Source organism: Chaetodon trifascialis, chromosome 9, assembly GCF_039877785.1.
Source record: "Chaetodon trifascialis isolate fChaTrf1 chromosome 9, fChaTrf1.hap1, whole genome shotgun sequence".
Lineage (NCBI taxonomy): Eukaryota > Metazoa > Chordata > Actinopteri > Chaetodontiformes > Chaetodontidae > Chaetodon > Chaetodon trifascialis.
In genome coordinates this window covers 26,815,759-26,838,286 of record NC_092064.1, presented here as the reverse complement: position 1 = coordinate 26,838,286, position 22,528 = coordinate 26,815,759, and the positions used below count along the sequence as shown (strand labels likewise).

Below are 22,528 nucleotides of genomic sequence, written 5' to 3'. Positions count from 1 at the left end.
TTGTTTGTTTTGTCAGCGTGTGTTGTGTCAAGATTGACCAGATGAGTTGATTGCAACTCTTCCTCTTTTAAAGAACTGTTGCTTAAGATTACAGTAACATTACCAAATTACCAGGAAAGACCATTATTTTTTTTTTTCTTCTGTGACATTTCCATTTACCCTTTTAAGTCCTTCAATGATCTCCTTTCTGATTCCTGCCCTGTGCATCTTTCCCTGCTTTTGAATGCCATATCGCCCACTCTCTCTGCCAGCCAGTCAGCTTCCTGCAGCAAAGAGGCCACCTCTGCAGACTTAGGGACATTAATGTCCCCTGTTTGGTCGCCTCTTCCTCTTGGTGTGTTAAAACAAGGATGCCTTTGAGTCTCCCTGTCCAGCTGCACAGCCACATTCACAAGCACAAACACTACCTCCCTGTGTAATCATTTGCTACCCTGAGAAATGACAGAGGGAGTTAAAAAGGTAGAAATCGGGGCGATGGACTTGATTTTGGGGACACTTGAGAGCCTGGATGAGAAAATCTAGGCGGGAGGCAAGAATCAACAATATTATCGACACCTGACGATTTATTTTCAGGAACTGAGTCCTTCGCCAGGTTCAGGCGATGCTCCAGAAAACTGCATCAAAAAGCGACTCTTAGGTGTGGCCTATTTTTTTCTGTGTTGATGCTCTGAAAAAACAACCGCAGATGTAGCTTCCTGGAGTACACTGATGGTGCTCAGATGATTGCTCATCACTATCTCACTCTAACTCTCCTCCTCCTTCCTCTATGGGTACTGCATTTGTGTTCTCTCTCTCTCTCTCTCTCTCTCTCTCTCTCTCTCTCTCTCTCTCTCTCTCTCTCCTCTCCCCTCCCCCTTGTGTGCGCACACACACACACACACACACACACACACACACACACACACACACACACACACACACACACACACACACATACAGAAACTGATGTGAGTTCCCCTATCTGTCAGAGCCAGTTCCTCCATTTAAGATGCTGACTTGTTTATGTTGAAGGGGCAAGTGAATGACTTTTGCTGGCTCTGCGCTGAAGCTTGTTTGAGGCTTTTTCTCTTAACATTTCTGCTTTGTTGCAGGTGGAGGGAGCACAAAGCTTAGCTGATGATTTGTGGTTTATAGGTATCTTCAGAGAGCAGAGAGGGACTCACAGAGAGGGGTTTGATAAGCAGGGTTTAGGCGTGGAGTTCAGTCTGGTCGATGACTGGTAGGTGGGCAGCCCTCACCCCCAGCAGCTCTCCATCCTGTGGCCGCTCTTGCCGTCCTGGGCGCACAAACACATAGAGGACACAGAGGAGGAGAAGGAGGAGGAGGAGGAGGAGGAGGAGGAGGAGCAGGGTCAACCATGGAGCTGTAGGGACGCGCTCAGATGCCCGTGCGGATCGCCAGCGGAGGAGGAGTGCAGCTGAGGAGAAGAGCTCTGCGATGAACAAGACCAAGAGGTAATTTGAAAGAGAAAGGAAAAGAAGAAGGTGCATCAAAAAGCGAGTCTGCTGCACTCAGACTCACTTGCAGCTCAGTTTCTGATGCAAGTGTAAGTCTAAGTATGTGTCAGCAGCAAGTGTTTGTGTGCAGCAGCGACGTGTGAACCTTGAGGTTGTGAGATGCAGTGTGGTTTGTGCAGAGCCTGTCGACAAGCCGAGGAGAAATGAGGCCATTTGGTCTGATTTTCTGCTCGGTGTGTGTGTTTTCTGCCCTTTGTGTGGACCGAGAGTGCGTGCGGCGGGGACAGAGCTTTGTGTTACGGGCAGCACTGCAGACACACACATCACACATGCACGCTCAGGCGCAGTCTGATGTGTTTGACCTGCATATCAGCCGACAGTATCAACATCTCAAATGATGTGTGTGTACTGCACACAAGCGAGCTCTGACATTCAACAGTTGTGCGTGCCTGCTGAGCGCCGCCTGTTCGTCTTTCCATGGAAATGTCTTCTGCTTTTCTGTTCTGTCCGGCTAATCTCAACTTACACGTCAGTCCATCGACGCTGGCTGTTCTTTTCTCTTTGCTTTTTGATCTTAGATCCTGCTGAGAAACTCCACATTTAACCGCCTGTTTTTTCAGAGGTGCTTTTTTACTGCTGTAGTTGTGACCGCAGCTCTTATCAGATTGCCTGGAATGAAAGTATGTTGAGTGTTAAGGTGGTCAGACGTGTGTTCTAAGTGATTTAACTACCTGAGTTTAAGGTGGACTGACGGAGCGGCCCTGCAATAGGTAGCAGGCGTTTCTCAATACTGATTTGCTTTTTCAAAACTTCAACAGAAGTCAATGTGGACTGAACTGCGGCTCCCCTTTCACTGCTTCTAAAGCTTTTTCTACATTCTGATCTGAACAGAAAAAAGATGCGTAAACTCCTGATTGCGACACACAACGCTGAGCACCTGTCTCCATCCCTCAATGACCTTTTGAAAGACAGGTGAAGAAAGAGTCAGCCAGAACATTTTGTAACTGTACGAGCCGATTGTGGCATTTCTCTTCCAGTCAAAGTGATGGATCAGGTGTGCAGAGCGACACGTCACACCTGTGTTTCTATATCTGCAGCTCTCCTGTGCATGTATGCGTCGTGGATATGTGTAGATATCCTGAAAGGCAGCACAGTCGATGCAGCGTCCTTCTTCTTGTTCTATTAAATTCCTGGTTTAAGCTCAGCACAGATGCTTAAATGGCGACACACGCTGTAATGCTGCCTGCTGTTGGTGGCGTTTAGTGTTAAGTGTTTTATTGCATGAGCACATTATTGATGTTGGATGAACTGGTGCTGAGCTGCACGTCTCAACAGGTTTGAACAAGAGAAACGTGCGTTACCAGTGAAAAAACTGTCAAGATTAGGCTTTGCTGAGATGCACAAATGATTGAAAACTGGAAGTAGAGTTACTGAACAAAAGAAAGAGAGTACGCGCAGGCGCAAGGTGTGTGTGGGTGTACAGGTATGCCTTCATTGTTCAACAGATTCGTGGCTCACAGCCCAGTTTACGCTTCTTCTTCCTCACAAAACAGCCCGAGAGGTTTGTGAGTATCTGCTGCAGTTCTTCTGAGGTTACAGTAGCCACTGGTACAGTGACTTCACTGTTGGACCAAACAGATGAATGGCTCATTGCAGTAGATGCATCCTCTTGATGCAGAGGGAACAAGAACGCAGGTTGTGAGAGGGAAGAGCGAGAGGAAAAGAGCAGCTCACAAACAAGGCCTTCAAAGGGCCCGGGCTTCAATTAATCAATTAAGGAAAGAAAGAGAGGAATTTGCATATCCCCCTGCCAGTGTGAGAGCGGGAGGGGGGGGGGGGGTGGATCTGCAGCCAGGAGTCCTGACACGGATGGGAAAAGGGAGAGAGAGGGGGGATTTCCAGCGAGAAAAAGAGAAACGGTCTCCTGAATGGCTTGAATAGAGCGAAGACGAAGGAAAAGTGGGTGAAGGAGTGGTCACTGAGGAAGAGGAGGTGTGGGAGGGCTGTGCGATATGATGGACGCAGACCGAAGCTCATTAATATTTAAAGAAAGAAGCTACTGCTTTTTCAGGCTTCTTCCTCATTGTCATGCACACTGGGATTTTCCTCCTTGCCATCAGGTTTCAGCGGTCGTGTTTCCATGAAGGCACTGTTCAGCATGGAGGGGTAATCACTGTGTTTCCCCAAGCTGGATATCTGGCTCTTGGGAAAAGGTGAATGCAAATGCCCAAACAGTAGTAACTGCAACTGTGCGTAGATTTGCATGGGAGTCCTCCGCAGGCAGGCTGTATTTACCACAGTCCTCTGCTGTTCTTCAGCCACAGAAAAGAGACGAGCCGGCGCTGCGCTGCGCTGCGGTGTGTTACCTGCTCAGCAATCAGGGGAAATTCCCTGACAAACGTCATGACATCAATAACATTTCCCCATCAGCACTTCTGTTTGTAGTAGCGAGCGCGTCCTCTCATGTGTGCGGCTGCTTCGACAGACGAGAGGATTCAGTCTGAGTCAGAAGGAGAGAGATGACGGGCCGTAAAGGGTACGGAGATAAGAAAGCCTTGAATCAGACGTCAGAAGATCAGGTGTCCAAATGGCACTGATGAATGTAGCATTTAAATCTTTCATTTCATGTATTTACTTCGTTTGTGCATTGTATAATACAAAAATGTAAATATATGCATGACCCACAAAAACAAACAAAAAGGAATTAAAGGATTTCTTATTAATATGTTAAATTGAATAAAAGTCAACTGGGAGCAGCCTCTGAAACACGCTGAGTGCAGTATGCTAAAATATGTCAAATAATACACTTAATTTTTCTTCTGAAGAGCAAGAAAATGTTAATTTGAATTTGCAAAGAAAAAGCTAAATGTCTCAGCACTGTCAGATGAGCAAAGGTTAAGTATAAGATGCCATTTCTCGCATTTGTGAAATGGTTTTCAGGGCAGAAGAGGACACAGAGGTCGAGTCGGTGTTATTTATGTAGCCCAAAATGTCAAATGACAAAGCTGCATCAAAAGGCTTCACAAACTGTACAGCAAACCACGAACTGAGATTGTAAAGATGGAGAGATGCATGTTATCCTTCAACAAGCGAGAACAAAACACGGTGAGACACGAGGTCTTCAGCTGTAGAAGGTGGCTGAGATGAAGAGCAGGTGAAGCGAGGCAGCTTGATGATGAGCTTGTTTTGCTTCTCCCTCTCAGGCCTCGGTGTGATGTGAGGTTTTCACCTCCTCTCACCGCAGCGTAGCTTCGGGTGGTACATGCTGTGCTGTTTGGTGTTACTGTTTTGAATTCAGCAGCCAGCCGGTGTAATGAGGCGAAGAGGAGGAGGAGAGGTGGGCTTTTGTTGCCCAGCAAGTTTCCAAACCAGCCGCCTGGAGCTGGACTACCAGGATGCAGAGATGCCGCTGACGTGGTCCCATCAGGGCTTCTGAATCCAGGCATGGCTGCGGACACTGTGACGGTCGGATGAAGCAGCACGTAGAGGCCGGAGAGCAGCTTGTGTATAAATAGATGAGTGAATGTCACCCTGAAGCGCTGCGTCCATGAGCGTCTGCTCATGTGTTGTACATAAAGCAAACCCAGCGCTCGCCTGTGACCGCCGTGCGTGGACGCGTGTGTCAGTTAGTCACTGCGTGTGTGTGGGCGTATACTTGTACAGCTATCTTTGTGAGAGCCAGTTTCATGTCAGGTTTAAGGTCAGGGTGAGGTGCTCAGGAATGCATTATGTCAATGAGGGTCCTCACAAGGATAGAAGCACTAATGCGTGTGTGTTGAGCATGTGAGTGGGCTGGGGAAACGAGCCGCGCACACGAGCACGGGTTGAGAGAAGGGGATGCAGATCTGGCCATTCAGGGAACTTGTCGCCAGTTCTCTGAAGTCAGAGTGTTTCCTGGTAATGTCATCGAATCAGCAACAGCACAGCGTCACCCCGGCACACGCTGCTTCTACGCACGTCTGAGGAAACTTTGGTGTCGTTTCAAAAGTGGCTGGAGGATTGTGGATCAAAACGTTTAGATACCAGTTTATGAAACTTGCTGGATATTGGGAAATACAGTCAGACGTTGCTAAACTGAGCCCCTGATGTGAAGAGGAAGCGTTGATAGCATCATGGGAGTGCAGTCTCATTGGCTCTTTGAGGGCATTTGAAAAGCCCTTAACTCTCTGTTAACACTCCAGAAAAGAAAGTGTTCCTTCTTTTCATTGGTTGAAAGTACTTTTGCACTTCTGGCCAGACTTTAGCATCGCTCCAGCTTCACCGCGTGGCCTGATGCTATGCTAACACTGTGTGTCTGCAGCATTCGCACATTTTTACATTTTTTTCTCTGAATGTTGAGCAGCAAGATAAAAAAAACAAGCTGCCACACGTTTGCTTTGTGCAGCAGGCTTTTATCTCCCATTGTCCTCCATACTGTCCGTAACATCGCAGTAAATAATCCCTTCAGCTACCGTGCACGCCACAAGCTGTATTGTACTTTACAGGTGGAGAGAGGAACTGGTTTTCTGAGGAAATGCTGAAGAATTACAATTGCAAATGAGTTTTGTTGTAGATGTGGGACTTATGATTGAGCTTATTTTCAGTGTGAACTGTAACTACTGTTCCAAGGCATGCAGCAATAGTAAAGAAATGTTGTAGCTTTCAAAATGGTCATTTCCATTTAAAGCTGCTGTGGTGCTTTTAAAGCTCATGCAAGAGTTATATATTATATGATATACCCTAAAATCTAAGAGCGTATTGGTCTTCTCTTCACTTGACGTTGCATTAAAAAGTTTGGAACAACAAAGGAAGGGGTTGCATGTTTCAAAGCACGTTTGTGACAACATATTCATAAAAACTCTTAAGAAAAACAGCTTTTGGACGTCCTGAGAGGGTCGTCACCACCTGAACCTGTGAGACTGCACGCACAGTGTCAGAACCAATGAAAGTCTGCGACCTGTTTGACAAATAGTGGACATTATCTGGCCTGTTCTACGCTGTCTGTCTTCAGGTGGAGCAGCACAGAACGCTGTGCAGTTGTTTCCACTTGTCCTGCTGCTGTGTGATGGTTGAGACAGCTGCAGAGCTGCAGCACAGCTTATCAGATGTGGGGAGCTGCGTTTCCTCAGATGCTGACCTGCCCTGCCTCACCACACTCTGCTCTACTTATTTCTAAGCTACTTATACTCCCTCTCACTCTCTCTTTCTCTCTCAGGAAGCCCAAGCTGGTCCAGCGGAGGAGGAATACATGTCCCAGTCCTCAGGATATCAGTCGGGCCCTGCAGAGCCCGAGCTCCGCTCCCAGCGCCAGTGCTGCCAGCCTGGATGAGCTTATACAGCGCTGCCTGAACTGCTTCGGTCAGTCTCTGTCCCTGCATGTGTTCCCGAAGCTCGCCGTGCGTCTTTACTCTTTATCACAACCTGGTTACATAAATGAGGGACGAGGGAGAGAGAGGAGGGAATCCAGGGTGAGAGAAGCTGACAGGGAGGGAGCGGGGGAGACAAAGGGCAGTCTCATACAATCAAGCTTTGTTCGGTTGGGTTGCACAGGCCAGCTAGCTATTCCCATGCAGTGTTAAACTACACAAATCTGTCTCTCCTCCGCCTCTCTTCATTGGTCAGTTCATCCAAATCACAAAAACATGTCTGATACCCCTAACGCTATCTGACACACACAGCTCCGCAGTCACGGAGGTGAATTACGTTTCTTTTGTGGCGCTCAAAGATTGAAGAGTCAACATGTCCAAACATAATGTCCTGGTTAATCTGGAGAATCAGACAGTTTTCCTCTGGGACTGTTGAGAAGAAATGTCCAGAGTGAGCCTGAGACACTGCTGCTCACTATGCCGTGAACAACACAACATGAAACAAAAGGAAATAAACAAAGAATCCCAAAAATATCAGAGCGTGCAGAAATGACCAGGAGGAAGTGGAGCTTGTTTGCTTGTTTTTAGGAGGTTGGCTGCACTGATCCTTTCAGTCATGTATCCTTGAAGTGATACCAATAAGGCGTGTGCATCGAAACCTCATAAAAACAAGCGGTTTGATGTGTTTAGACGTGTTACAGTCAGCTTTTGTGACTCCTTGCATGCACATGCGTCATTAAATATACAGTTTTTTTTCTTTTCTTGCTTATTTTGCTCTGGGTTGCAGTTCGATGTAGCAGGAGAACACTGTGGGCAGGTTGTCATTTCATGGTGAGGTTAACACGTGGATAAACCACCGTGACAATGGAAAACGCTCCGAGTAGACCTGAGCTGAACTCCTCGACCGCTGAGCCACCGTGCCGCCCGCAGTTTGTTGTTTTCAGCCACGTTAATCCTCCGTGTTTGAAATGTGCTGCTGTGTTTTGGTTGCAGATTCAGAGGGGAAACTTTCCAGCCCCAGAGGGTCCCAGCTGGTCCACATGACCCTGATGATGCACAGCTGGGTCGTACCATCTCAGATGTTCGCCCAGAAACTTCTCGCACTATATCCTCCGCTGTCCCTCGGTGCGGTGCTCCGGTCCCACCGGCGCCCTGCCCCCGGTCACATGTCCACGTTCATTAATCAGATCAGGAAACAGGCATGGCTTTGTTTTGCGCGCCTTGTCGGCAAAGCAGATTTGACGTATACGTCCTGGCTGATGTTGAGTGTAATGTTGTACCATAGCTGCACAGTGTGTTTAGATCCTTGACTCTGTCTCTCACTTATAAGGACTGTCCATTGGACAAAAGAGGGCTGAGGCGGACGCAGATCTGCCACCTCATCAGGTGAGTGGGGACAGCAGGCACATGAGCGTGTTGTGTGACAGACTGCGACAGAACTGGTTATCCTTCTCTGTTTGTGGGTAGTAAACATATTTTCTGTGCTGCTGTGTGCAAGGCAGTGGATCAGCCAGTTCCCAGCAGTGTTCGAGGCAGACCCCCTCCTCGAGCAGACCATGGGGGATCTGTGGGCACTGGTCCGGTCAGACGGAGAGGAGACGCACTCGCAGCTCATTGACACCTCCTGCTTGTGAGCCATGTTTTGACTTGCTTCACCATCATGCCTCGGAGGGATTGTAGTTCGCCTCTTTGGCCACAACTCAACGCGTTTTTCTATAAATAGAAAATAGATTTTTCTATAAATAGAAAAACTGTCTATTTTTGTCCTGTTGCTTGGCTCTCTTTTCCTAGAAGCCCTCATGTGAACATATTCCAGGCACCCTCGCCCTCTGTGAAGAAGAGGAAGGTGTCTCTGATCTTCGACCACATGGAGCCAGACGAGATGGCTGAGCACCTCAGCTACCTCGAGTTCAAGAACTTCTGTAACGTTTCAGTAAGTTGAGCAAGCGGCGTCTCTCTCTGCGCTGCCGTCGTGCTGTGGCCGTGGCTTGCAGAGATGTTGCTGCTCCCAAAAGAAACACTCACAACAGGTTTGATAACATGGTTAACTGAACCAACGCTGATTCAAAGGCCGGATGTCGTCGCTTTAGTTTAAGCGCCACATAAAACGCAACATGACCGGTCTCACGATCAGCAGTGGCTAATCCGGTTATCTGTTGGTGAGAAGGTGAAACTGGCTGGTCTGAATTTAGTGACAGATCTGAAAGTGAAAACACTGCTAAACCCAAGTTGTTTCCGGGCCTGACCGCTGCTATCTGATTGGCCAGTTCCTGGACTACCGCAGCTACGTGGTGCGAGGCTCGGTGAGGGACAACCCTGCTCTGGAGCGCTCGGTCATGATGTGTAACGGAGTCTCCCAGTGGGTCCAGCTGATGATCCTCAGCAGGCACACAGCCCAGCAGAGAGCCCAGGTCTTCACTAAGTTCATCCACGTGGCTCAGGTAAACTGTCAGACGCGACAAAAAGTGCTCAGGAGGCTCAGAGGGATTTTTGTTTGGCTGCTTCTCGTTTGACACCCGGCACTCATTCGCTCTGCTCTCCTCTACAGAAACTTCGAGCTCTGCAAAACTTTAACACTCTAATGGCAGTGACCGGAGGCCTCTGTCACAGCTCAATCTCCCGCCTCAAAGACACCTCTAACCTGCTGCCTCCTGACATCACTAAGGTATCTTAAATAGTCAGACGAGCTCACCGCGAAGCTGGAATGATTCAGCTTTTCTGCTCTGAATCACTCTCCTTCTTTTACTCTGACATTTTTTTTACTTCAATTTTCTGTTTTTTGTTACTTCTGTGTTCACTGTCTCTCAAGATATATCCAAGTTTTTGGTCGCGTTTGATATTTTTGAATTCATTTCTGGCCTTAACTGTGTAAATATGTATGCAAGTTCCAGAAATCAACATAACTTTGTCTTTTTAGTCGCCTGTTTGTGTTTGGACCGGCGTAACTTGAAGATATGGTTTGATGCAAGGCCATCAGCTGCATAAACAATGAAATCTGGCTCATTTGTCATTTCTTCATCTTTATCCTCTTCGAGGCCCTGAGTGAGATGACAGAGCTGCTCTCCTCACGCAGCAACTACATCAACTACCGGCGGGTTTACAACGAGTGCAGCGGCTTCAAGGTGCCCATCCTGGGCGTCCACCTGAAGGACCTGATCTCTCTGAACGAGGCCCTGCCGGACTACATCAGCGAGGACAAGATCAACCTGAGCAAGCTGCAGCACCTGTACAGCAACATCAACGACCTCCTGGCCACCCACAGCTGCACGCCGCCTTTCGAGGCCAACAAAGACCTTCTGCATCTGCTCACGGTACGAGACAGAAACTGGGATGATTTTGAAGAATTCAGATAAAAATATTCCACCGAGAACATCTTAAATTATGTTCTTTTAATGCTTCAGCTCTCTCTAGATTTATATTACACTGAGGATGAGATATATGAACTTTCATACACGAAGGAACCCAAGAACCCCAAGATCCAGGTCAGTAGAGCGATATGCTCCTCTTTGAAGTTGAGCTCTATCTAACACCATCAGGCTCACACTTGTTATAACCTCTTTTCACAAGAGGGCGGACATTTGTATACACTCTGTGGGTGTAACATCTACTTCAAAACAAAAGCACAGACAGTGCTGGAATACATCAGAATCACCCACATCAAAGCGCTGTACGTTAGGGAAGCGTGTTATGTGGTGGGTGTGCTCTTTTTTTCCCTGTTTCTCGTATGTGCAGTCCTTCGTGTCTCATCTGTGCGTCTGTTTGTCCACAGCCCGTCGCCCCGGTCAAACCACCCGTAGTGGCAGAGTGGGGTTCAGGGGTCACCCCCAGGCTCGACCCTGACACCATATCTAAACACGTTAAGCAGATGGTGGATGTGAGTATGTGACTCTGCAGCAAACCCCAGCCTTTCACTTCCTTATTACTCGGCAGGCTAAAGCAGAACTAACCAACTGCAAGTGCAACTGAATGTCTGATTGCTCTGTCGCCCCCTGCAGTCCATAATGAAAAACTACGACCAGAACCAGGATGGCTACATTTCACTGGAGGACTTTGAGAAAATAGCAGCCAACTTCCCCTTCTCCTTCTGCACGCATGAAACTGACAGGTGAGGAAGCACGAAGGCCTCTCACGGTGCTGCAGAGGCAGCGTGAAACACGAGCCGCTGACGGTTTCCAAAAACCTCAACTCACTTACTCACGTTTGTGTTGCACTTTGGAAAATTTTCCGCCCAGGGAGGGACAAATCAGCCGTGAGGAAATCACCTCTTACTTCATGAGGGGAATGTCTGTATGTGCCAAACTGGGCTACAACTTCAATGACGTGCACAACTTCCATGAAACCACGTATAAGCGGCCGACGTTCTGTTACACTTGCGGAGGCTTTGTGAGTATCTGCTGCGTCCATTTTTGGTTTTATGCAAAGAGCCAATCAAACTGCAGTATCACATGTGTCCTGTCTGCCCTCTTGTAGCTGTGGGGAGTCATCAAGCAGGGCTACCACTGCAAAGGTAAGATCACAGTCCTGAACTTCAACTGATCCTTTTTAGTCGAGCTTCTTTTAAAACCTCGGCTCTTTCTCTGCCCCTCAGACTGCGGGATAAACTGTCACAGACACTGCAGAGATCTGGTGGGAATGGAGTGTTTGAAGAAGCACAAAAACACAACTGGGTCCTGCCCGTGCACCCCGGCCCCCGACTCCAGGACCAAGGGCAACAGCTGGAGTACGTCCACCCTCCATCACACACACCTGAAGTCCCACGCCTGTGAAATGACCCTGAACCAAGTGCTGTGATTTCTCATATCCTGTCAGGTTCAGAGGAGGAGGCTTTCGTCTTTCCCCAAAGTAACGAGACAGAGCAGAACAAGGGCACCTCTGCGTGGAAGAATAACAGCGGGGACTCAGCGCTGTCGGACCGCTCCACCCAGACGGATCCCGGAGTGTGGACACCTGAGAGACGGGACAAGAGGGGAAACCACCACAACTCTCGCATGCATGCGTCCCCAGAGAGGAGGGTGAGACCCGGCTTCTTATGCAAGTGAAGAAATGTCCGTCCGCCAGTGGGAATCTCTTAATTTAAGCTTTCCTGCTAGAAACTGAAAGTTTTTCCACTCGTGCTGAGTTTGAGAGCAGTTTCCTCCATGACAGGTTTGTCTGTTTTCCAGAGCAACACGCTGCCTCACAGGAGCCGGGGCTGCTCCATGCCCGTGTCCTTCCTGCAGGAGAAGATGGAGGAGCTGCATCTCTACAAAGACAAGAGCAGAGAGCCGGACTGAGCTCTTCACCTTCCCTCATGGACAAAACATCCAGGCACAGCTGACAGATCTGCCCGCCTGGTGTTGAACTGATGGGATTCACTGGCCTTTTGCGTCACAGCGCCAGCCTTTGTACATGGACTCCTCGTGTTTTGAGTGTAGTTGTGACTTGTTTTTATTATTTTGTCGGCCTCATTAGTTTGGCTTATTGTTTAGGCTTCAAACATCAACTTTCCTACTGTAATTTATGACGACCTCGTCTTGTTTTTTTAGAACAGGTGCCTTGGTTCTCTGGTGCTATGATTCTGTACAACCTCAGTCAGACGTTAAGGTTTCCGGGTCTAGTGTACGCGCAGTCAACGCAGGGTAGGAAATCAACACTAACCTAAACAAAACCCCGAACTTTGGCAGCTATGTGACAACACTGCTCATGGATTTCTAAAGTTAGCCCTCAGAAATATTGGAATTGGCTGATGCATGCATGCCATGACTGTGTTAACCAGCAGGTATTGCTCTACCATCTATGAGGTGTTATCTGTGGTTACATCAGGCCACTGTCTGGGACACAATTTCGCATTTCACTGAAGCCTTTTTTACAGCAATACTGGATTTACTGGTTTTTCACATGCGATTAACTACCTTGACATTTCCAGAAAACGTTCGGTTTTCACAACTGTAGCAGCGGAAATCGTTTATTTCCTGCCCTGACAATATTTTTGCCTCTTCAGTTACTCCAAAAAGCTCATTCCAGGTTCAGCGGGACTGCACTAGAATTGGTTTATTGTTTTTAGCTAAATGCTTTTTCTTGTTTTGTCCTTCGTCCACAATTTCAATCTTGTTGAAAATGAGAAAAAAATACACCAGCAGTGATAAATCATGCACTGCGTCGTGTCTGACTGAACTCGCCGGCAAGAAAGGGATCACGAACATCTACAGGCGTATACAATTGCAATTTATTGTATAAAGACAAGAAGATTGGGTAACTGGTCGACCAGATTTTCATTTTCAGGTAGAAAAAAAATAGGCTGACAACAGGGTTTAACTACTGGACTCAATGAACACCAACCACAAAGGGATAGAAAAAAAACCTTACACGTAACTACTGAGAGTGGCAAAATCTTTTTCTCAATCAAAGACTGGATTAACGCTTAAATACTACAGCATCAACACCTATAAAAACGTTCCATGTTTGATTTCTATTGGAGTAAACAAAAAGCGCTCACTCAGGAACTGAAAAGTAAAGACAGAGGAAAGGGTCGTGAAGGTAAAAAGCATGCACTTTGTTCTTTGTTAAGCTTCTCAAAACAAGCAAAATCATCCAGGCTTTGCTCTCCGTTTCCTGCCCTGCCGCACTTCACACTATGCATCCTACAAATGTACAATTACCTCTTCAACCTGGAGCTGATGTGGAGTTTGCACTTCGACAGACGTCCACATTCGATGCATAATAGATAACATTCAGTAAATGTTTTCATATCTACCGTCTACCACCTCATGGTCACTGCTTCGGTAAGACTTCATTCAGTACAAAAAATGAGACGACATCAAACTGTATACAGTTGTTTGTGTACACTGATTGGTGAGGAATGAAGGCTACTGTGTTAAACCAGACAGCGACAGTTAAGATCGGGGACTCGATGTGCGGCTGTACAAAAATCGACTTGCTGCAGAGGTCAGAGTGTTTAGGACACGGGTGGTTGCAGGTACAGATGCGAGACGAAGCTACTGGGAACCAGAGGACGATCCTTGGCTGCCCTGTCCAGGGTAGCTGCCGTACTGGCTGTAATACTGGTTCCACTGATTCTGGTTCTGGTAGTACTGCTGCCACTGCTGGGCATACTGAGGGAGAAACAGAAGGGAAGCGCAGACGTGAGAGCAGGTAACATTTTCCGACCTCCCCGAGCTGCCAGGCGGAGTTCACCTACCTGCTGATACTGCTGGTTGTAGCTCTGCTGTTGCTGCTGCTGCTGCTGTTGCTGCTGCTGCTGCTGCGGCTGTTGCTGGTGGTGGTTGTACGTCTGACTGGTGGCAGGCGTCTGGCTGTAGCTCTGACTGTATCCGGGGTACTGACTGTAGTTGCTGTAGTAATTCTGGTTGTAGCTGCCCTGGTTGTATCCTTGGTTGTAGCTCTGGCTGTAGCCCTGGAGATGAAGCGAGTTCAGGAGGACACATTCATTTCCTGTTAAATACAGTCTGTTTGCTCGTCTAATAACTTAATGATCTCATACATAAAGGTCACGTCGGGTACCTGGTTGTATCCTCCCTTGTTGTAAGGGGCCGGGCGGTTGTAGCTTCCTCCTGACTGCTGGCTGCGGTTGTATCCACTGCGTGAATCAGAGCCTCCGTCGCGGTAGCTGTTGCCCCAACGGTTCTGGTTGTAGCTGCCACGATTGTAGCCTGTCAGAAGAAACAAAGAAGATGTTAGAGCTGCAAAACACATCACTGTGTACTGACATCGTAGCCCGAGTTTGACCTCTTATGCATCATGTAGTGAGCTTTGAGCTGCACTCACCTCCCCTGTATCCACCGCCTCCATCCCCACTGCGGTTCTGGTAGCCACTGCGGGACCCGTCGCGGTTGTCGTACCGCTGGAAGCTACCGCTGCCACGGCCGCGGAACCCACCCTGCCTGTTGTCAAAGCGTTTCTCGGGGGGCGGGCCGGCCTTGCGGCCCTCCTCATTGTACTGCTTCAGCAGAGTTTCAGCCTCATCGCGCTGCAGTTCAATGAACGTCACCGCCTCCAGGAAGTCGCAAGCCTCAGGGAGAGTAAAGTTGGCTTGGAGAGTGACAGAGGTGACCACAGGAGGAGGAGAGAGAGACAGTCCATCCAGCAAGAGACGGATGGAGAGAAAGAGACAGAAAGAGAGGGGGGAGGGGGTTGTAGTGAAGACCAGAGCAGCCACACCACCGGGAGACAAAATGAAAAATAATTACTACCACACAGAGACAGTGGAAATCATAGAGAAACTAAGAGCAGATAGATGAAAGCAGATGGCAGGGTAAAGGGAACAAACATCACCTCCAGGGCAACATGGAGGAAAAATTTGTTTAAGCAGACACAGGAGAGGGAGGAGTTCAGTAGAGGTGGGGAGGGGGACAAAAAGGACAACTAGAAGGTTGGTGAGAGGAGGAAACAGCACTGCAAACCAGGACGGCTGATGTAACGCTCTTACAAATTAACTTCCAACAACGTCAGCACGTGACTGCTTGTAAGTGTGCAGTTTGGAAACGTCCTTTTCAGGGAAGCGAATTGGGCAACATTAGCTGTGCTACTCTACGACCTCAGCGAGGCCCAGGTCTCAGTTTGCAGTGCATCAGAAGTAAGCTGTATGGCGAGTGGCAGATAGAGGGCAAAACAAAGAATCAAATTCATGTGGACTGTTTAAAAAAAATGTCCAGGTCTGATATCTGGTCAAAGCCTATGATGGGGAAGGGGGGAGGGGGCATCTTCCAAGTTTGATTTTAGAGACAACACATAGAAAAGTAAAAAGTAGATCTGGTGTTTTATTTGTTGTTTCCACAGCGTTCCTACCTTTCATTTCTAAAACAGCATGATCGGGCACATCCTTCCCCTGCTCATTGGTTTGCTTTAATGTTCGTTCTTTTAAATCCTCGTCCGTGGGACAAATTACAATAGCCTTGCGTTGAAAACCTTCAAAAGGACGCATTTTTCGTCTCCTTGCTGATCCATATACATTTGTCTAGCAATGGTGACAAGAAAGAAGTAGAAGCTTGTTTGTTATTGTTTACTTGTAATGGCTTTCCACTGGAAGGAAGCTGGAACCCTGCAATAATGAAGTGAGAGAGGTTTGGCTTGGATGTCAGTCTACGCTTTTACTCAGGTTCTAACGGCCTCTCATCACTCCACAGACTCACCTGCCCGCCTGTGCATCCAGGTGCCCTGTGACTGCTGAGGAGGGTTAATTACGGACACAGAGGGACCCCACACACATTTACACTGACTACACTGCACAGCATGTTCGCTCAGTTACCAACCAACGACACACATTCAGAGCCATATTAGCAGTTATTGTGCTTACTCTGTCATGTCCTCATGCAGCAACAATGTGCTCTTACATGTTTTTAAATATATGGTATCTGCAGTCTACTGTCAGCACTGCTGTATTATAATGCTTGACTCTGTAACCCCAGTATCAGTCATCTCCAGGGCGTTAGGACGACGACGAAAATGCATGATTACAGTTTGTTGCATCACTGCTGTCGAGCTGAGCCACACTTTAAATCACTGCCTCCACCATACTGTACGATCTATTCATAATAGAAAAGGAACCAATCATTTCTTAACAAATCCTCGGGTGCTTTAAATTTGCATCCTGGATCTTCACAATAAACCCAAAATTAGGCTCAATTACAGGTTCGACTCAGTGTTCAATCTGCCGCGGGTCTACTGCAGCAGCTCAGCAGATGGTAAAAATGAAGCGAGCGTCACTTTTCAAACAGAGGATTCACAGACGAATACACACAATTTACCAGCCAACAGCAAAGCTCCTCAACTCAAAGCACCAGCTGCCATCAAACCATCCTAACAGATACTCAACAAAACTACACTTTTTCTCTCAGTGTGTCAGTAAAAGAAGATCTGTAGCAACAACATCAGACTAATATTCATATGAGAACAATTTAACAACAAGGCTTCACGCTTGCTTGCTTACTTTGTCCAACATCTTCCATTCATTCCCAAGCCTTTTCTATCCTGACGGGTCCCCCCACACTTACCTCGACCTACCTCATCTTCATATGGACTCTAGTCCCAGTCAAGACAACAACAGACGGGCAGAACCTACCTGCACATACTCACAGTGTCCACAGAGAAGCCAGCCCGCCATCAGACCCACCTACCTTATTTCACTGAGTGAGCACAAGAATCTGAAAACCTCAAAACTGTTAGTCATTACTTACCTTCAGGGTCAATTTATTAAAAAACACACTCAAAAGCTCCATGTATCTCACTTAAAATAGCTTTGAAAAAAGCTATCGACTCTGTCTTATTAAATTAGCAACAGAAGGCGTTTTTCTTACTCACCAGTCAGAGCTTACTTGTTTCTCAACATCTTTACATAGTCATGGTTTACTTGTACATTGTTGAAATTCACAAGACAAACAATACTGTATTATGACAAGAAATAGCAAGTGCAATGTACTGAGGGATGAAAACATGAAATATTCTGTCACTTATGAGAGCCATTAATCATTTTCTTTTACAATACATGACAAGCAAGTGACAAGAGGGTGATCAATGCTTCTTCTACTCTATAATACACAGAGTCCCCTGAAAGATAAATAAATAGTACATTAGAGAGAGTGATCATCAGGGCACATTGACTGACTGTGACGAGTATCAGAGCAGAGTGTGGGTGGGAGAGCAGTACCTGATCTAGGATGTAGTTGCGTCTCTTGCGGGCGGCAATTTCAATCAGCCTGTTCAGACACTGGGTGGCCTGCTGTATGAGGATATCCCAGCGGCCAGCGTAGTTCCTCTGGCGACGCAGACCCATCACCTGCAGAGCAAACAGTCAGGCAGGAGGATGACAGACCGTGCGACCGTGTCAGGTGCGTTTATTCTGGAGGCGGCGGCGGCCCGAACCCACCTTCATCTTGTCCATGATGGCATTTGTGCCCAAGATGTTGAACTTCTTCTCAGGGTTAGACTCCGCATGCTTTATGGCCCAGGTGGTCTTTCCGCAGGCTGGCAGGCCAACCATCATCAAGATCTGAGACCAGCGCACAACACAACAGGTTAATCCTGCACGATTTGTTTACGTCACAGGTCCAATTCCCATTAAAATCTATCAAACTGTGTTTTATCTAAAATGTATTTCTTCTCTGTAACTTGATCTTAAGATCAATTTACATTTTTCAAACGAACCTTAAGCATTATTTGTCTAATTCTGGTCTGAGTACATCCCCTGTGTGCACTATCAATGCTCACTGATCCAAGTCAATCAACGTATTCTTTCTCAGTGCTGCCCTACCTCGCACTCAGATTTGGTGGCAGGTCCCTTGGTGCCTCTGACTTTGTCCTCCATGCTAAGCTGGTGGATGTAGGTGTAGCCCTCTGGTGGGGGGAAGTACGGCTCCAGCTTCTGTCCAAAGTTGAACTCGACAGCACAGTTCTTCACCAGCACATGAGGAAACAGGGCACGGCCTGCCAGCGCCTCCTTGGTGGTCCGGAAAGCCACGCCGAGCCACACTCCATTCTTAGAAAAGCCCATCTCCACCTCGTCACCGCTGTCAAAGTCCTAAAATCACAGTCGCGTGGCAGAAAAAGGCATCGTGAGTTTTACTTTTTAAGACTGTGCTGTCGACTACACGAGAATCATGAGAAATTATCACCAGAAATATGAGTTAAAACCACAAAACGGTTGAGAATTAGAATCAAATTGAGGTCTATTTAACTTATAAAGCACTAATTCCAAATGATCGTCACACAAAAAGTCATTCTGTGGGAAACACTGGAATAAACTGAATTAGGGTTTCCATCACTTACAATGTAACAGCCGATGACGTCGTTCTCACCAAACCTCTCACCAAAGTCTGCAAACTTACAGTCAGAGGATTTCTTTCCTGTTCCTCCGTAGCCAAAAGAAAAGGGCTCCTCACCTACAACGAGACAATTCAATGCAGCGTTTCCATTGACGGCCGCAGCTCTCACTTTGTGCCTTCATTCACGTCAAATGCACTCACCAAGCTGGGTGCTGCAGTGGTTGAGCGACCATCCGATTCTGACCACGTGGGGATCTGGCTCGCTGCTGGGCAGGTGCTTTACGGGTATTTCCTCGTTGAGCTGAAGAGTGGGAGACAAATCGGGTTAAAAATGAGCCAAGAGAAGACAATCAGGGAATATTTAGTGCCATGTAACAGCAACATGTCACCACATCAGATTTAAGTAAAATCCCCTAAACTGTGTAGATTAACAGTGAGTCAATGCTGCGTTCAAGGTCAGGCCGTGTGGGATTTATCTTCATTCAGCAACTTGATATACTCCCAGTATAAGACACTGACAGTTATGAGCTAAACATGTAATGTAATACTTGACTAAACATGTTAACGAGAGAAACAAAATGAGCTGCTAATCCACCGCTTCAAAAATAAGAAATGCAGAAAGGCCGTCTCATGTATCAAGGACCACTGGGTGTCATGTGGACACAACACACAGAAAGTTTATTTACAGTAGCTCAATGCTTCACCAGACCAAACCACGCTCATTACCTTCATCTCGTAACACACGCGGCCCCGGGTGACGCCGTGCGAAGCTCGCGCTCCGGCCCACAGGTAAGCAAAGCCTTCGATGGTCAGAGGATAGCCACTGTAACGATCCCTGGACACTTTGAAGTGCAGATCACAATTATCTGAAAAGAAGCCAAAAAGACTTTAAAGCCTGGAACTGCAGATCCATCAAGCATCGCTGCAGTCTAATCTCTGCAAACGCAGGACGAAAGTGTAATCTATTAAATGACAATAACAGTACAAATAAGATAATAAGCAAAGCATAAGTGGGGCAAAGTGCAAAAGTTCCAGGCCTGTATCAGGAAAGTCGGAGGCTTAATTGAAAAGATACGTTTCAGATTACTAAAACGAGCTCAGGTCTAAATTTGAAACACTGCAGTCAGCTGATTCACCAACCAAACAGAGCTCAGGGTCGGTGTTTACTCTCAGCGTGTGCTATGCCATCCAGCTCCTCCTAATCTGTCTTCACCAAACACCACGACAAACAGGCAGCACTGCGGGCGCTGGTCGTAGGTCGTACCTGAAAAGTCATGGACCTGACCTTTGTACAAACACTACTACTGTATCATACATTAACACTGAACTGGAGAATGTTTGGCAGCCAGCTCACAGTCACATTTTTCACTGGTTACTATGACCTCAAGCAAAGATGCGTTTCATCCTCACACTTACATGTGTCAATTGTAACAAGAGTGTCGTCTATGTTCTCCTCCTCGTCTTCAGCAGGGGGCTGTGGGGTTCGGGATCTGTACAACATCAGCAGAGTTTGACGTTTACACCCACTTTCACTGACAGAATCCATTTAAATAGGCCAGTCAAAGCATATTTTACTGCTCCATCGTGCTCATTTTGAACACCAGCTGGAAGCCTCTTACCTCTTTTCCTCACGGTGCTCATAGTAGCCGTAGCTCCTGCTCTCCTCGTATGGTCTCTTGCGGCCGTGGTGTTTATCACCTTTATCGGCCTCTGCTTTGACTTGTTCGGCCTGGGGTGCATCATCTTGCTCTTGCTCACGTTCTGCACCACGAACATCCTGCTCTCCGCCTCCAGCAGCCTCAGGGTCATCTTCCACTTTGACCTCTACTTTGACGTCTACAATGACAAATGAACAATGACGGTGAGCTACATGTTCAGCTTTACAACTGTACAAGCAAACTTAATCAAAAAATAAGTAAAAAAAATACAGCGCATACCAGATAAACACAATTTGAATCCAAACTTTGTGGACATTATGCACTTGTTTTCTCCTTGTTTTGTGTCTTCCTCTTCACTACTAACTGTCAAACAAAAGTTTCACACTTCCTGTTAAGCTGAAAAACTGTTGAAATCACCTTGTTTGCTCTCAACGGTCTGCTCTGGCTCTGGCTCGGGTTCGGGTTCTGGTTCGGGCACAGGCTTGGTCTCTTCCTCAGATATCGTATCAGGTTTGTGTATGTCGACATCTGCAGTGAAGTCGGGCATGCTATGACCCGAGTCTGAAGTTGGGTGACTTTCATAAGGCTCCTGTTCTGCCTCCTCATCCTCGTAGTAACCACCCGAATCTCCACCCTCATCTTCCTCTTGAGGGATGTCACCTTCCCCATCATCACCATCATCCTCCTCCTCCTCCTCCTCTTCTGCATCTGAAAGGGGGAGATCCAAAACTTTTAGTTCTCTACCTCACAACAACAGAACAATTTGAACTTGCATGATGTATTTTGTTCTAGTTCATTTCTGATCTGCACATTCTCATTTGTTTTACAACTCTGTAACTCTCTGTTTTCCCCCCAAAGATGGGGTGTCAGAACCTAAATACTGTATGGGATAGACTACAACTTTACAAACAAGTCAACAGTTTTAGACTTAAAAGATGGCTCCAATTTAAGTTAATGCTTGCATAGAGAAAGCACCTTTAATCAAGCATAATATGCAGGGTTACACATTTCATGAAGCTTGCTTTATAGATTACACATGGCCGATAATGACGACTGACTGAAGTTTAAATACCTTTCATGTAAAACATCAACACCTGTAAAAGAGCAAAATATTTACTAACAAAAACGGCATCAACAGGGCTCACCTTGTTGCTCTTCGACATCATCTACATCTTCCCCATCCCCGTTGTCCTGGGCGTCCTCGCTGTACTCATCCTCCTGCAGCCCTTGTTCTGAGGCATCAGCCTGAGCTTCAGCATCCAGGGCGGCTTTCAGCCTCTCCACCAGGTCCGCCTTCAGGCCTCTGGTGTCCAGGCCGCGGCGCTGGAGCTCCTCTTTCAATTCGTTAACTTTCAGTTTCTTCACGTCTACACTCATTGTGTTTCGGATAGTTGTTATCTTTATATGTTTTCTAACAGAGGGAAAAAAATAAGCAACAGAAAATGGTTAAGTATCGCTCTTGCGTGCAAAACTGCTTGTAACTTTAAAATCGATATCTGATGGCGGCAGTCCGCCTTAGCCAAACAATTTACATTAGCCGACTAGCTAGTCTAGCAAAGTAGATAGATACTGCACCCTTGTGCTTGGTTCCACTAAACCTCCATAAACCAAGTTATCCCGACTTTAACTGCCCTTGCGTACAGAATCGTTTGCAAGACGAACCTATCTCCTGGATGTTTGATAATCTAAACTGTCGCTACGCGGCTAGCAATGCTAACCTTCTTAGCCTAGCGTTATCCAACGTAGCGACAACCAATGCCGGACAACTTTAATTCTGTGGATGTGCAAGCTGCAACCGACAGCCTGTTTTGCATGTAAGTCCTGTAGTCAATGCATTGTTTGCTCAGTTCTTGAGTTCGGATGCAAAATAAGACCAAAATAAGACTGAGGCCTACCTCCTATCACGCGAGTTGCGTTGGTCAACCGTGGCAGAAGATGGAGACAATCGCTACTGCCCTCTAGGGTCGGACACCAGAGCGAAACATAAAACCGGAAGTTGACAAGACCTGTACACATACGCAGTTTATTAGCGGGTTTCACTAACGCTTTCCATAAACACCGAAGTCCTCGTGTACTGTCTACTAGTTTCTATTAATATTTGTTCGTTGTATTTTGGCAGCTGAATGCGAGGGAACAGCGACATATTAGCTTATCGAGTTTGTATGTTACCCATTACGCCCTTGGAACGCTCCAAAGCAGGAAGTGATGCGGTTTATCTATTGAAAGAATGCTGGGTAGTGTAGTATTATAAGGGCCCGCCTAATTATTTAGGCCTACACCAATCATAAAAGGAGGGATATCTACACAGATAT

The 22,528-nt window shown here is 47.0% G+C and overlaps 2 protein-coding genes across 2 annotated transcripts; one reads left to right on the top strand and one right to left on the bottom strand.

Annotated features, from left to right (window-relative positions):
- Positions 1–966: 966 nt before the first annotated feature.
- On the top strand, positions 967–12,933 carry rasgrp4 (RAS guanyl releasing protein 4). The gene is made up of 17 exons (XM_070969610.1): positions 967–1,454; positions 6,652–6,794; positions 7,796–7,907; positions 8,126–8,188; positions 8,301–8,432; positions 8,594–8,735; positions 9,070–9,243; positions 9,351–9,467; positions 9,838–10,113; positions 10,204–10,284; positions 10,572–10,676; positions 10,798–10,907; positions 11,035–11,185; positions 11,273–11,309; positions 11,391–11,522; positions 11,612–11,814; positions 11,965–12,933. Exons 1-17 carry the CDS (start codon positions 1,438–1,440, stop codon positions 12,073–12,075), a joined length of 2,106 nt encoding a protein of 701 aa, XP_070825711.1. The 5' UTR covers positions 967–1,437; the 3' UTR covers positions 12,076–12,933.
- A 56-nt stretch (positions 12,934–12,989) lies between these two features.
- On the bottom strand, positions 12,990–22,389 carry hnrnpul1 (heterogeneous nuclear ribonucleoprotein U-like 1). The gene is made up of 16 exons (XM_070969609.1): positions 22,112–22,389; positions 21,362–21,627; positions 20,634–20,924; positions 20,178–20,394; positions 19,975–20,048; positions 19,285–19,424; positions 18,760–18,859; positions 18,563–18,675; positions 18,048–18,314; positions 17,664–17,786; positions 17,445–17,573; positions 15,587–15,755; positions 14,567–14,830; positions 14,303–14,451; positions 13,980–14,195; positions 12,990–13,893 (listed from the first exon to the last, which is right to left on the bottom strand). Exons 2-16 carry the CDS (start codon positions 21,591–21,593, stop codon positions 13,777–13,779), a joined length of 2,601 nt encoding a protein of 866 aa, XP_070825710.1. The 5' UTR covers positions 21,594–21,627; positions 22,112–22,389; the 3' UTR covers positions 12,990–13,776.
- Positions 22,390–22,528: the final 139 nt, after the last annotated feature.

What these genes read in the sequence shown, in the direction of transcription:
- rasgrp4 (XM_070969610.1), top strand. An exon ending in TGCCTCCTGACATCACTAAG is followed by an intron (nt 9,468 to 9,837) that starts GTATCTTAAATA and finishes ATCCTCTTCGAG; the next exon opens with GCCCTGAGTGAGATGACAGA. An exon ending in GACCAAGGGCAACAGCTGGA is followed by an intron (nt 11,523 to 11,611) that starts GTACGTCCACCC and finishes ATATCCTGTCAG; the next exon opens with GTTCAGAGGAGGAGGCTTTC.
- hnrnpul1 (XM_070969609.1), bottom strand. Translation starts at nt 21,593, where the DNA reads ATGAGTGTAGACGTGAAGAAACTGAAAGTTAACGAATTGAAAGAGGAG. An exon ending in TCTTGTTACAATTGACACAT is followed by an intron (nt 19,425 to 19,974) that starts GTAAGTGTGAGG and finishes GCTTCTTTTCAG; the next exon opens with ATAATTGTGATCTGCACTTC. An exon ending in GCAACTACATCCTAGATCAG is followed by an intron (nt 15,756 to 17,444) that starts GTACTGCTCTCC and finishes CACCATTGCTAG; the next exon opens with ACAAATGTATATGGATCAGC.